This window comes from Anabrus simplex, chromosome 6 (assembly GCF_040414725.1).
Source record: "Anabrus simplex isolate iqAnaSimp1 chromosome 6, ASM4041472v1, whole genome shotgun sequence".
Classification (NCBI taxonomy): Eukaryota; Metazoa; Arthropoda; class Insecta; order Orthoptera; family Tettigoniidae; genus Anabrus; species Anabrus simplex.
The window spans coordinates 231,123,097-231,136,671 of NC_090270.1; the positions used below are offsets into that span (position 1 = coordinate 231,123,097).

The 13,575-nt window shown below is 41.8% G+C and overlaps 1 protein-coding gene across 1 annotated transcript in view; it reads left to right on the top strand.

Annotated features, from left to right (window-relative positions):
* The window catches only part of LOC136875944 (cytochrome P450 9e2), a 152,545-nt gene that overhangs the window by 68,443 nt on the left and 70,527 nt on the right, over positions 1–13,575 (top strand). The window contains exons 4-5 of the mRNA XM_068228271.1: positions 9,828–10,231; positions 13,411–13,551. Of these exons, the coding sequence (XP_068084372.1) occupies positions 9,828–10,231; positions 13,411–13,551 (545 nt within the window). The remainder of the gene's footprint in view (positions 1–9,827; positions 10,232–13,410; positions 13,552–13,575) is intronic.

Below are 13,575 nucleotides of genomic sequence, written 5' to 3' on the forward strand. Positions count from 1 at the left end.
TAAACCTGAGATAGAGACCTTTCTTTTCATGTATAATAGATAAATGTTATTATTGCGGTTTTCTCACAATATTGTGTTACACGTTAAAATTATAGAATATAATGTAGACATAATAAAGATGTCCGTAATTGGTCCTAACGTCTTGGACCAGTCAGAAATGTAATTCTCCAGTGACAGCTATGCAGTTGAATGTGGTCTGTACAGTATAGTAAGAAGTGGGCTCGTCATTAAATAAAAGGATACACTATTTTTTTAGGTGAGCCTCACTTCTCGCCTTTCCCACGTTTTTTTTATTGTACGGGGGAGCATAGATCAGACTTGGTGTTCATAAAACTGCCGTAAGATGCTGCGTAGTATAAACAAAAATACCGGTACGTTTAATTCCTAGCATATCCTCAAAAAATGTACGCTCATGTGATTCAAGCGGTATATACGATCGTCTTCTTACATGTACTTCTTGAATATTATGTTCATCTGTTTATTTGTTGGCCTATTTGTTTGTTTGAGGATGGCTGGGGGTGATAATGGGGTCCCTAGCTGAGTCTGACATAACTCCCCCTTGTGCAAGACTACTTACTTTTCACTTGTCCATATGAACTCTCTCGGGCTACTATTGTTTCTCTTCCGACCCCGATAGCATTATGGTAGGTTCGCGGGACCCAAGGTGTCTTTCAATTTCACCCCATTCCTGGCTATTCTCTTTCTTTTGCCGAGACCTTTAGTTCAAAAGGTCTAACGTTAAATAAATAAATAAATAAATAAATAAATAAATAAATAAATAAATAAATAAATCATCTACATTTACTACTGCCGCCTAGGTGACAATTCCCTTTCGAGTGCTTACATAGACTTTTCTTAAATGAATTCAAACAACTCGGAAATTTATAAAAAATTTCCCTTGATAAATTATTCCATACCGAGCTCGATAGCTGCAGTCGCTTAAGTGCGGCCAGTATCCAGTATTCGGGAGATAGTAGGTTCGAACCCCACTGTCGGCAGCCCTGAAAATGGTTTCCCGTGGTTTCCCATTTTCACACCAAGCAAATGCTGGGGCTGTACCTTAATTAAGGCCACGGCCGCTTCCTTCCCACTCCTAGCCCTTTCCTGTCCCACCGTCGCCATAAGACCTATCTGTGTCGGTGCGACGTAAAGCACCTAGCAAAAAAAAAATCCATTCCATAATTCCTTTTCCTGTAAATGACTCCTCTTCAGTCCCCTTCACTTACAATTTTATCTACAGTATATATCGTGTCCCTTTCTGCCATTAAGAGCTCCACTCAAGCTTATTCGTTTACTAATGCCATTGCACGCCAACTCTCCACTGACTCCTCGGAACATCCCGCTTACTCCCAAGTCTTCACAGCGTGAAGGCTGCAATATTTTCGTAATGCTACCACCTTTTTTTTGTGTGACCGGAAATCATCTGGAAAAAATCGTGATGGTTTCCTTTGGATCTTGTCTACAGTTTGTATCATAACTTAAAAAAGTCATAAATGTTTATGCGACTAAATCAAGTATTCATGGTGTGCGTCCTGTACACTGGAACCATACGGTAATTGGGGTCTTGCCAGAGACTTATACGTTATCACTCCTTCCTGTCATTCAAACGAAAGGAAAACTGAAAAGCCGGCACGATTATTATTTTAATGCGAAGTAATTTACTGTATTTCCTCCTAACTCCGATTACAACAAGGAAGGAAATTAAGTGTGTCGCTTCCAAGAATGAGGGTACTATTCGAAGAAAGGAAGTAGTGACGGTGATTATTATATTCATAGGAAGTAACCGTCCTCTCTTAACAGTAATCAAATGGGAAGTTGGAGGAGGTCTGACCATTCGAAGAATGACAGTATCTGCGAGAGGAACGCAAGGGCTGCAAAGCGAGTGAAAATGAAAGATACCCTAGGCTAGTGGTATTCAAACATTTGCTTGGCGTACCCCCCAAATCCAATTGTTTTACATTCGTACCCCCGAAGGACGAGTATACGATGATTGCACCATAAATAATAAATGATTTTGCTGGATGCGAATTATTAACTTTAATCATCATCATCATCATCATCATCATCATCCGCAGCTTATCCCGCTTGCTCAGCATCTATGAGGCATGAAAGAGTTGTACTTGAGATTTAAGGTCGCATGCCCTCTCTGACACCACAGGATTTGCAACTGAAAATCCCACCCCAGCAACACCAGGCACCAAACCAGGCTCGCCGGGATGACAGGCAAACAGCTAAACCCCTACACCACCCTGTCCCCCAATAATAACAGTGCATTATATACAATCGTCGCTTGGCAAAGGAAACCTCCCAACTCCTTCTGAGTAATGTTTACAGATGAAACCCAAAACTGAGTGGTCAGCAATGGCCGGAGAACTGTTCCTGGCATTTCCATTGCTTAATGATACTCCAATTATTCGACCATTCGTTTTTTATTTTCAAAATCTTCCTCCACTCGGAAATGAAATGAAATGGCGTATGGCTTTTAGTGCCGGGAGTGTCCGAAGACAAGTTCGGCTCGCCAGATGCAGGTCTTTTTAGTTGACTCCCGTAGGCGACCTGCGCGTCGTGATGAGGAGGAAATGATGATGAAGACGACACGTACACCCAGCCCCCGTGCAGGAGAAATTGACCAATTATGGTTAAAATTACCGGCCCCGCCTGGAATCGAACCCGGGACCCATGTGACCAAAGGCCAGCACGCTAACCATTTAGCCATGGAGCCGGATCTTCACTCGGAGGCTGCCAAAGACAAAGAATACACAAACAATTTCATTCAAAAATAAAAATAAGAAAATAAGTAAATTATGCCTCGGTCTGGCTAATATAAGTGGTGTCTGAGTATCAAAAGAGAACCCCTGAGCGCTTTCAGCTCCCAGTCGATCAACTCCTTGGTACTGATGTTGAAGGTCTTCATCAGTTCTATCGTCTTCTTAGGGACTGTCCCTCTTGCACCGATCATGCACCCCTCAGTTCTATGTCGTAGGTCTTCATCAGTTCTATCGTCTTAGGGAATGTCCCTCTTGCACCGATCATGCACCCCTCACTTCTATGTTGTCCAGTTCGTATTTATTCTTATAATACGGCACTGTAGCCAGGTAGATAGACTTCTTTTCTCCGTCCTCTTCGTCTGGTTGGTCGGAGTGTGTTTCAAATCTTACTGTGAGGTCTAATATATATCCTTTCTTCCCTTTGATTGCGATCATATCTATCCTTCTCGACTACCATTTACTCCAATGCCATGGACTTCCTCATGCACTTGAAATCCTTCTTCACGGAGCGTCTGTGCTATGGATGACCTGATGTTGTAGTGTCCAGTGTTTCGAAGAGCTTCACCGAAGGAACAGGAACCCAAGACGTGAGGTAATGTTTCAGTCTCACTACATCTTCTGCAGCGGTTACCATCAAGGGACCTTCCTGGTACAATTCTTACAGGTGCAACGTTACATGCCGTTTTCAGCGCATCTCTCCACTCCGTGCTAGAAAGGCCATCGTGGTTTCTAAACCAGAGGTTTGCAGGAGGGAACTCCTTGTACAGGCACACTCCCTGACCTTTACTTCTCAACTGGAACCATTTCTCAAATTCAGATTCTCGTAATTTATCTCTGAGTTTCTTGGTGTCATACTCACCGTGCCTGTTCTTCATATCCTCAGTTTTGCCATTTACGTTTAACTCACTTAAGCATCTGTTAATTTCTTCATCTGTTCCCTTCTTCGCAACGTGCCAAGCCTTCTCAAGACAGAGGAGAAACGAGTTTTTTTTTTAATTAATGTAACAATTACCATTGTACTTTTATACACTGCTGCTGAAAATAATTGAAGTAGATGAGTGGATTTCAAAACAAAAAATTAAAAAAAGAACAATGCAACATAACTATGCATTTTTACATACGTAGTCAATGGGAGGTACAAAATAACACATACCGTATTTACGCGAATAATGCCCGCCAGCGAATAATCTCCGCAACCTAACTTTAGGAAGGCTCATTTTGAAAAAAGTTAATTGCCGACATTGAAGCAAATAAAACTCGCACCCAATTACGTGCGTCAAATTTTTAAAAACGCTATGCGGGGATTATTCGCGCAAATACGGTATTTTAAAATGAATAATTCGGCAAGGGGACTCTGTGTAGTGTAAGACAAAAACACTAAATCCAAACAATATTTTATTGAAAATGAGCAGGCTCAGCTCATTTCGGAACTGCTCACTGAAAACACAAGCTACCATAAATTTGCGGGGCGAGTTGGCCGTGCGGTTAGAGTCGCACAGCTGTGAGCTTGAATACGGGAGATAGTGGGTTCGAATTCCGCTATCGGCAGCCATGAAGATGATTTTCTGTGGTTTCCCATTTTCATACCAGGCAAATGCTGGGGCTGTACCTTAATTAAGGCCACGGCCGCTTCCTTCCCACTCCTAGGCCTTCCCTATCCCATCGTCGCCATAAGACCTATCTGTGTCGGTGCGACGTAAAACAACTAGCAAAAAAGCATAAATTTGCGTACCCCTAGTGGTACGCGCACCACACTTTGAATAACGTTGTCCTAGGCCTCGCATTTTCCTAGTCAGAAAAAGACAAAAGTTAACCAAGGGAGATCAGGTTGGATAGACGAAAGCACAAGTGGAAGAAATGCTAGGACTCAGGTAAGTACTCCGGGAAATGTAACCTACGCTCCTAGTCAAGAGCCTCTGGGGTACCCCTTCTAGGTCCCTCTTACGGCAGGAAAGGGCCACCATAGATGAACATATAGTACAGGACGAGACCCACAATAGTTGCCATATTTTCTACGTGCTGCGTGTCGGTAAACGAGAACTCAGTCGCTGTCAAACTGTTCCCGCACATCCGTAGAAAATCCTTCAACTTCGATGAATGGAAAATCAGAATGAAAAACAATAAAACATACCCCATTACAGTACGTATTGAAAATGGTCTTCCCCAGCCAAGTGCTGTAGCATGTGATGATATTCCGGTCCACTCTCTGCAATTCAGCCTCATGAAGCTTCAAAATGTAGATGGGATTTGTGTTTTGCATTTGCTTGTTCCTATGCCGTGGAGGGTGGAATGGTGAGTCGATGGCAGGCAGTCACCGCACGCTCACCGGCTGACCAATGGGAGAAACTCACTGTACAAAGTGCTTCAATGTCACCATTCAACCTCAAAGTATCATCATCAATGTTGTAGTTCTAAAGTAAAGTGGGTAGGTTCTGTGGTTTGAGGCCGTTTGTATATTCTTCTTTTATAGCGTGCTTTCATCGTACTGGGGTCGTCATTAGCTGGTTTCTAATTTGAGGGAATGTTATTACTACAGTGAAAATACATAAACGACTATTTAGTACTGAATTTTATTACCCTAACGGAATGGGTTACAATGCGCCATTGTACAACGAAATCAGCAGATTCTGTACAAAAAGTGCACATAGACCTGTACTTCTTTCTTTGTGTTGCGGTAACTGAATGTCTGCAACACAATTTTGCAGTAAAACCTATCTAAGTTCTAGTCCAATATCTACTAACTTTACAGTATATTTATACATTTACGAGAAAGTCAAACTTATTCGTCGCAAGTCAATCGTTTGTAACAACAGCCATTTTACAATTCAACCGACGTGAAATATAATTTTATAAGACGCATCGTAATTCTTCATTTTCACTACATTTTCCTTACCTTGCCTTGCCCTTACTTCGAAAGCTTCTGCTGATGCATGTAACAGAAGCCATGTTCTTAGAGACGAGAAAGTATTGTCATGTAATTTTATGAATAAAGGAGAATCTGCATACTTTACTAAAATATGATATCTCGTACTTGTAACTAAATTGTTGATTGCAGTCAATGCAGTTTCATATTCAGCCGAGCTTGTTGCAATTGTTTAGTTGAAGGAAATCAAATATGAAGAATTGTTTGCAGGTAATTCACGAAATCATTCCTTTTCGCCCTTGCAAAGGCGAAAGATCTTACTCAGTCTATACTCTGACTCCGTTTCATATACACTCATGTTCATAAAGAAAACAGAAAACCTTGAATGACTAAAGATAGGAAGTTCGTATTCACAGAACATGTTCTTTAGTATGTTCTGCAGAAACGATTTCTATTTCAGTCTCCTAGGTTCAGGAAGTGTCCTCTTGCCTAGTAGACACTGGGTCCTCCATGGGCACTGATGACTTGTTGCATGCGTGATGGCATCGATGCGTATAAGGAGCGAATGGCGTCCTGGGGTATCGCCATCTTTGCTGCATTGGCCTGGTTCCACAATTAATCGTTGGTGGTTGTCACTGGGTCACAGCGCCGCATCCGTCGTTTCACCATATCCCACACGTTTTCGATTGGCGACAAGTCCGGTGATCGGGCGGGCCAGTGCAACAGTCTGACATCCTGTAACAACAAGAAGGCTCGTGTTCGTGCAGCAACACGTGGTCGCGCATTGTCCTGCTGAAATATGGCGTCTGGGGTGTCGTGCAGGAAGAATGTCATTCACGTAGGTCAAACTGGTCACAGTGCCCTGGACACGCACCAACTGTGATTTGTGCTTGTACCTAATAGCACCCCACATCATAAGGCCGGCCTTGAGTTGGCGCTATATGTCTTGTGCGAATGCAGTCAATGTGATGCCTCTCCACCCTGTCTGAAGCGAACAAAAATGCGGCCATCGTTTTCAAACAAAAAGAACCTGGATTCATCCGAAAATACTTCTTCTTCTTTTCCTGTCCCCAGTGACGTCATTCCACACACCATAGCAGTCTAGCATGTTTATGCACATTAGTGAAAGGTAGGCGGATAAGTGGATGACGCGCCGGTAACCCAGACCGTAATAAACGACGACGGACTGTCACTCCTGATAGTGTACGATGTGTTACACTGTTCCACTGTTGCGCCAGAGCCGATGAGGACGCAGATCTGTCCTGCCATGTCATCCGGATGAGGTGTCGATCTTCTCGGAGGGTAGTCTGGGTGGTGCGACCAGACCCATCTCGTCGTGCTCTACGGCCTTCTGTGAACCATTCTGTACACACCCGTTGTACTGCCAAAACACTTCGTCCCACAAGAGCAGAAATTTCCCGGATGGGTGCATCACGTTCTCTCATGCCAATAATGCGCCCTCTTTCAAACTCACTCATTGGACGGTACGGTTCTCGCATACGTCTGCGAGGTATCCTGCACGTCTGCTCAAGTCACACTGATCCATTACCTTCGGTTTATAGTGACGAGAGCCGCAGGCACATTTTACCAGTCGGTGGTGGTGCGCCGAGATATCCATGTGGACCTTGAACCTGAGGGTTGACGTGGTTCAAATGCTAATCATTTAGAATATACTAATGCACATGTACTCTATGAACCTCCTATCTCTAGTCTTTCAAGGTGTTCTGGTTTTATGAACATGAGTGTAGTATGTTGACATGTGCGGGCCAGAAATCTGGATCTAAGATGTTAAAATCATCTATCATTTTCACTGAATGTCTGTTGAAAGAACGTCTTTCTAAACTGAAATATTACTCAGAAACTGATCTGTATTAATTTTAACAATTTGAATGTAACTCTCTTTCTGGAAAATGGCATGAATCTATACTTGACTGGGCTTGCCTTGTAAAATCACCACAGTTATCCCTCTTATTATTTATTAAAAAGTTATTTAAATTATTCTATAAGCCTTTGGTAGAGTAAACTTTCTTTACTGCAGTTGATTTGATAAGGTGGAAAGTTCTTTTGAAACAACATAAGGAAAGAACCAAATCAAGTGCTGCAATACGTGAACTCAAATTAGCAATTACATTTGCATTGGACTACTTTGAGAAGAAGATTTGTATTCAGTTCAAAAAATACACTAACTACAAATTATTAGAGCAGATCTATGATTAAATCAGCGCATATCCTTTATGATTTGTTCCAGGTACCCACAACTTCTGGTAACGATGGATATATTCAGTCTTATCCATTTAAAGACAAAAGACGTAGAACTATACGAGTCCAAATAGCTACTGTAGTTGTTGTTGGTGGTGATTACTGTTTAGAGAGGAAGTACAGTACAACTGGGTAACCATCCTCTATTAGAACTAATAAGAAGCACAAGAAAACTGGAAAAGGTTCGAAACTTCAAAAAAGAACGTATTAGGAAAAGAAAGACAAGGAGCACGAAGTGCGTAAAAGTGAAAGACTCTCTAGACCTCGGAAACATAACACCTTTGGAGTCAGAAAAGAGCAAGAGTTAATCGAATGAGGTCGGATAGGAACGATGAAGGTGAGGAGCCTGGCTCAAGTAAATGGAAGCAATGAGAGATTCAGCTAGGGATCCGCTGGTCTCCCTTTCGGTCACCTCTTACGGCAGGCAGGGGATACCATGGATGTAATCTAACGCCCTCGACGACAGGGGGCTTCAAATAGAGGATTAGGAGCATTTAGTTAATCCACGTTACTGAAAGTTGCGTGTGCCAAAAATATCCTGATCTAGCCCTTTACATCGGGTGTTAAGCGAAGTTTTACTCTGGTTACCGGTACATCTCTAGAGCACCGGATGGTCTGCCTTGTGCCCTAATACAACAGTGACGGTATAATGTACCAGAAAAGTATTTTAAAACAATTAGAAACTTTATCTTTCCATTAGTTTGTTAGCTCCATAATTATCAGTTAAAATATTGTGTTCAACGATTGTAACTCAAAACATGAGATTGTTTCCTTTTACAATAATTATTTATTGATTTTCCCTTGATTTCCACCAGGATATTTTTCGGCATGTTAGTACAGGTGGCGGTGTATAACTTCTAATCATTACATTGTGTGCCAATAACCTGGACTCAATTAAAACTTCTCCTCAGTGCCCATATGGAGTGAAAGCATATGGCACTGTTGATAGTAATTCGACCGGCGGAAGGCGACGTTAAGCCTTCAGCAGACTCTTTGGTGATATTCAACAGGAGTAGGCTATATGCCGACACCTAAAAGCGCAGTTCACCCATTGGCGTTAAATTGAAATAGTTGCTCCAGGTGACTGATGGGACTAAAAGCCATACGGTAAATAAATAGAGTGAACTGACTTTTCTTTTTATTGTGGTTAGTTCCTGTTTTATCGAGTAATTACTCATTCCACCGTAGTGTTTTCGATGATTCATTACTCAAATTGTGGATTTCACCTTATTTTTAAATGTTATGCGTTATATTTGCTCTCCGTCACATCATGATTACTCACAAAAATCATGATGAATTAGAGACAGAACTAAATTAAATACCCAGGCATCAATTTGAAGGACGCCTGGACACTATTCTTTGTTACGGAAAGGTATTCCAGCAACACAGAAAAAAATCAATACCGTAAGTCGAATAGTTCTGGAGGAATTAATGATTGAAATTATAAAAATTCTAAGATGATTATCTTGAAACAGCCTTTTCGAGGTTATATCGCTAATGTCCTCAGCAAGCGATTTGTACATGCAGTTTATACTCTATGATGATACAATACTTAATTTCTAAAATTTTAGGTGCCGGAACGCATACCCACATATTTTGCCCTCTTTTCAACCATACATCGCCCACTCCTCCCCATGAAAGTCGCAAGTTTCGACATTTGAAAACTTGTGATAAAACTTAACAATGAGAAATCATACACGTGTAGAGTACTATTTTAAATCTCCGGTGTGAACTATGCTCCAGTATTTTTCATTGTGCAATCTTCTCTTAAAACACTGTGCAAAAGAAAATCCCTGAGATGCCGGAACGCCGTTTCGGCGTATTCCGGTGCGTTCCGAACGAAATTAACAGCTGATGTGACAAAATGTGTGTATAAGCTATATAATACCTATCTATAAATACTGAATATAGATATGAATGTTGGTGCATTGTTTCAGGAGCAGAATGTTCACTGGCAGCGAAGTGGCATCTCTTTGGACTTGGTTGGCAGGCATATTCACAGCACTCACTCTTCTGTATATTATTGGCACTTGGAACTACGATGCATTCCGCAAACGGAATATGTTTTACTTGGCTCCCAAGGTACCCTTCTTGGGGAACGTGGGGCCCGTATTCACAGGAGCGATGACATACCCAGATATGATCCTGCACATGTACAATAAGGCCAAAGGACAGAAATACATGGGACTGTTTGAATTTAGGACACCGTTCATATTGCTCCGGGACCCACAGCTTATCAAGGATATAATGGTGAAATATTTTGACAACTTCACAGGTCATCGCTCGCTTGCGTATGAAGATGTGGATCCCATAATAGCCAAGACCATGTTCGTTTTGGGAGGTAAGCATTCCAGATCAAATAGTTATCAGTCGAAAGCGAAGTAATTCTGTATCTTATATCTCAAGTGTAACGTGGTAAATCTAGATACTAGTTCTCGACAACGCCCTCTGTCACCTGTAACATATAAGCCGTAAGTTGATAGAACTGGCAACCTGTATGAGGCTGGGAAGAATGGAAACAAGGAAATGCCTGTGACGTATTATTTACTTAAAAATACCGCTTAACTGAATTATACTGTGCCAAAAATCATTTTAACTGGTTATTTTGGCGCTCATGGATTCCCCTGACTAAATTAGCACATGATGAAAGCTGTAATGGTAAGCATCTCATATATAACAATCTACGGGTTGATGAGATATGTTTTACACCGGTGCGTGGTGTTTTCACTGCAGGCGAGCGTGCACTCGTTTGCCGCGTGCAGGGCGAGATAAGTAGCGGAAAGGTAACAGTAACACAGACTATTTTAAGTTCATTACTTAACGAATGATGAAAGGTGGTGTTGAAACTTCCCGCTGTAATTCTCCACATATTTTTAGCAGCTCGTTAGGAAATTATTCATCACCGTCTGTAGATCACGTAGAGGAATCCCGGCAATTTCCTGAAGTATATTATGTTTCACTTCTTGTGTTGTGTACGGAATCGTCTTGTACACGGCATGTTTCATTTACCCCAGAGATATTACTTGCATGTGGATAAATCAGGAGACCGAGGTGGATACAAATGTCTATAAAAAGCTCTGTTCTGTGGAGAAACTTTGTGAATGATTTCTCCCATGGAATTATTCGCAGTTTGAATAGTGGAAGAGTCCTGTTGAAAAGAAAAGAACACTCACACTCGGTTAATTCTCTCAAAAATATGTTTACTATGGCATCCACACAAGTAACGGAATGAATCGTATTCTCAACAACAAAAATTGGTCATATGATTTTGTTCACCACTGATGGCACACCTTGGCTCGGAATGCTGGCCTACACCTAAGAAGCATGAGTAGGTTCTATATGGTATGGGGATGAAAATGTTACGGTGGTCACTGGGTCTTGCAAGACTGTACCATGTCAGAAATGAAGATGTCCGAATGCTATTGGGAGTGGCACCTATCCCAGAGAAGATGCAAGGAGCAAGACTTAGATGGTATGGTCATGTCGTCCGAAGCCCTGCAGGGCATACATAAAGCCCTCCAATTTGATCCTGGAGGTTCTCAAACCCGAGATCGTCCCAAGAAGCGATGGTTGGTTGGACTGCATCAAGGAACTCATGCGTTTTGTACGCATCACTGAAGCTGACGCCCTTGACCGCAGGAAGTGGATGATGGCATGTTTAATAGCGGACTCTGCACCAATGCGGGGCTAAACGCTAGGAAAAAAGAAGATTGCACCGATTTTTACGTCAAGGAGGGCCACTTCATCTACGAAGTCAAGATTGGTCTGTTTGTCCATCGTATACATTTTCCAGACTACACTTACAAAATGTGTCACTATGCACAGGTTGATGCCTGCAGGGTCACCTGGTTGAAAAGAATGTGCCACAGTTATTTTGTTCGGCTTTAAGTGTAATAATTAAGGAACCTTTTGCGCAGACGCACATGAAATTCCCACTTCGAAAAATGGTAATTTAGAAGAATTTTCCAAAAGATGACCAATGCCAGCTGCTTTTTCATCGGATAGATCAATACGCTGCTGTTTTTCTTCGGCTGAAGACTTCCAGTTTTCTGAAAATTGTTATAAGGATAAAAAAACTGTTTTCTGTCTTGGAACGTCTATACTCGTAAATCTTTCCTGAAACCGTGATTAAACTCCTCGGGCTAACTTAGTTATCACATATGAATCGTGCATAAAGACACTCACTGGCGTTGAAAACGCCCGAGCCATAATACTGTTTATGTCTAATTACACAATTAAGAACGAGACATGCATACACTCTTGGGAACGGCTGAAATACGACTGCGACAGCTAGCAAGGATGCGCCTGCTCACAAAACAAAGGATGGAGTCAGGGAACAACAAATGTGATGGCATACCGCGCCCTTTCCTTCCCACGTGTGGCGAACGAGCGGGGAACTTCATGGAAACCTTTCTTCAGGGGTGCTGACAGTGGAGTTCGAACCCACTATCTACAGAATTCGAGCTGATAAGATTTTAACTTTGAGGGATCCGATAACCTATCACAACTGCTGTCAGAAGCAATCATGGGAAGTGTCCTACACCGCTCTTAACAACTTAACGACGTAATCTACAGGTACCAGCCACCACCCCGAGGGAAAATGATAGTCGCCCACCTACACCGGCTTGCGCCTTTGAAATCATTTAAGAAAAGCCTAAGTAAACAACTGATAAGGAATCTAGCACCTGGGCGACAACATTAAAGGCAGATTCGTGATAACTGATTGATGATTGAATCGTTAGTTGATGTCTTATTATTATTATTATTATTATTATTATTATTATTATTATTATTATTATTATTATTATTATTATTAAAGACAAAAGACAAAGTCACCTCCATACAGGCCATGAAGGCCTTTGGAGGAGTGGAAGGTAAAGGCTTCCACCATTGTTAACCGCGGCACGTGATGGGGTAGAGTGGTTAGCTCTACGCCCGGCCGCCTTTGCCCCCAGGAATTAACCTGGTACTCATTTTTGGTGTAGGCTGAGTGAACCTCAGGGCCATATGCACCTCCGGAAGTGAAAATCTCGTTTCTTAAATTTTTACGACTTCCTGACGGGTATTCTAACCCACGTCCTTCTGGGCGAACCGAGCACGCTTTTACCGCCTCGGCCAGGCAGCCCCATTATTATTATTATTATTATTATTATTATTATTATTATTATTATTATTATTCCTTAATTCATTCATTGAGTAAACGAAATCTGATCACTCAGTATATAAAACTTTATAGCCACTGAAAAGTTCAGTGAAATCGATATAATTTTGGTTTCCTAAAGTAAAAGGCATGATTCGTGACATCCTATGAAAATTTCTGAACATTTTTGACCGAGCTTGGGTAGAAAATTGTTAGAACTGGAAAAGAATCAGGCGTGGCTTCAGCAGTTTCCTGACGTTTTATTCGGAGTGCACGGAAGAAGCTATACGACTCCCACCAGAAAGACAGCTTGCTCGGTTGTTTAAGTGTGTTGTCTCATTGTTATCTATCATCCTGATATGCTATCTTTACTGTAACAGGTGATGACTGGAGAAGGATGAAACGCCATATATCACCAGTGTTTACTTCCAGTAAACTGAGGACTCAGATTGGTCTGCTACAAGAATGTGCCAATTATACGAGGCAGCATCTGGAGGAACGACTTCATCAATATGAGGCTAGTAAGTAAAAGTCAATGATATTAC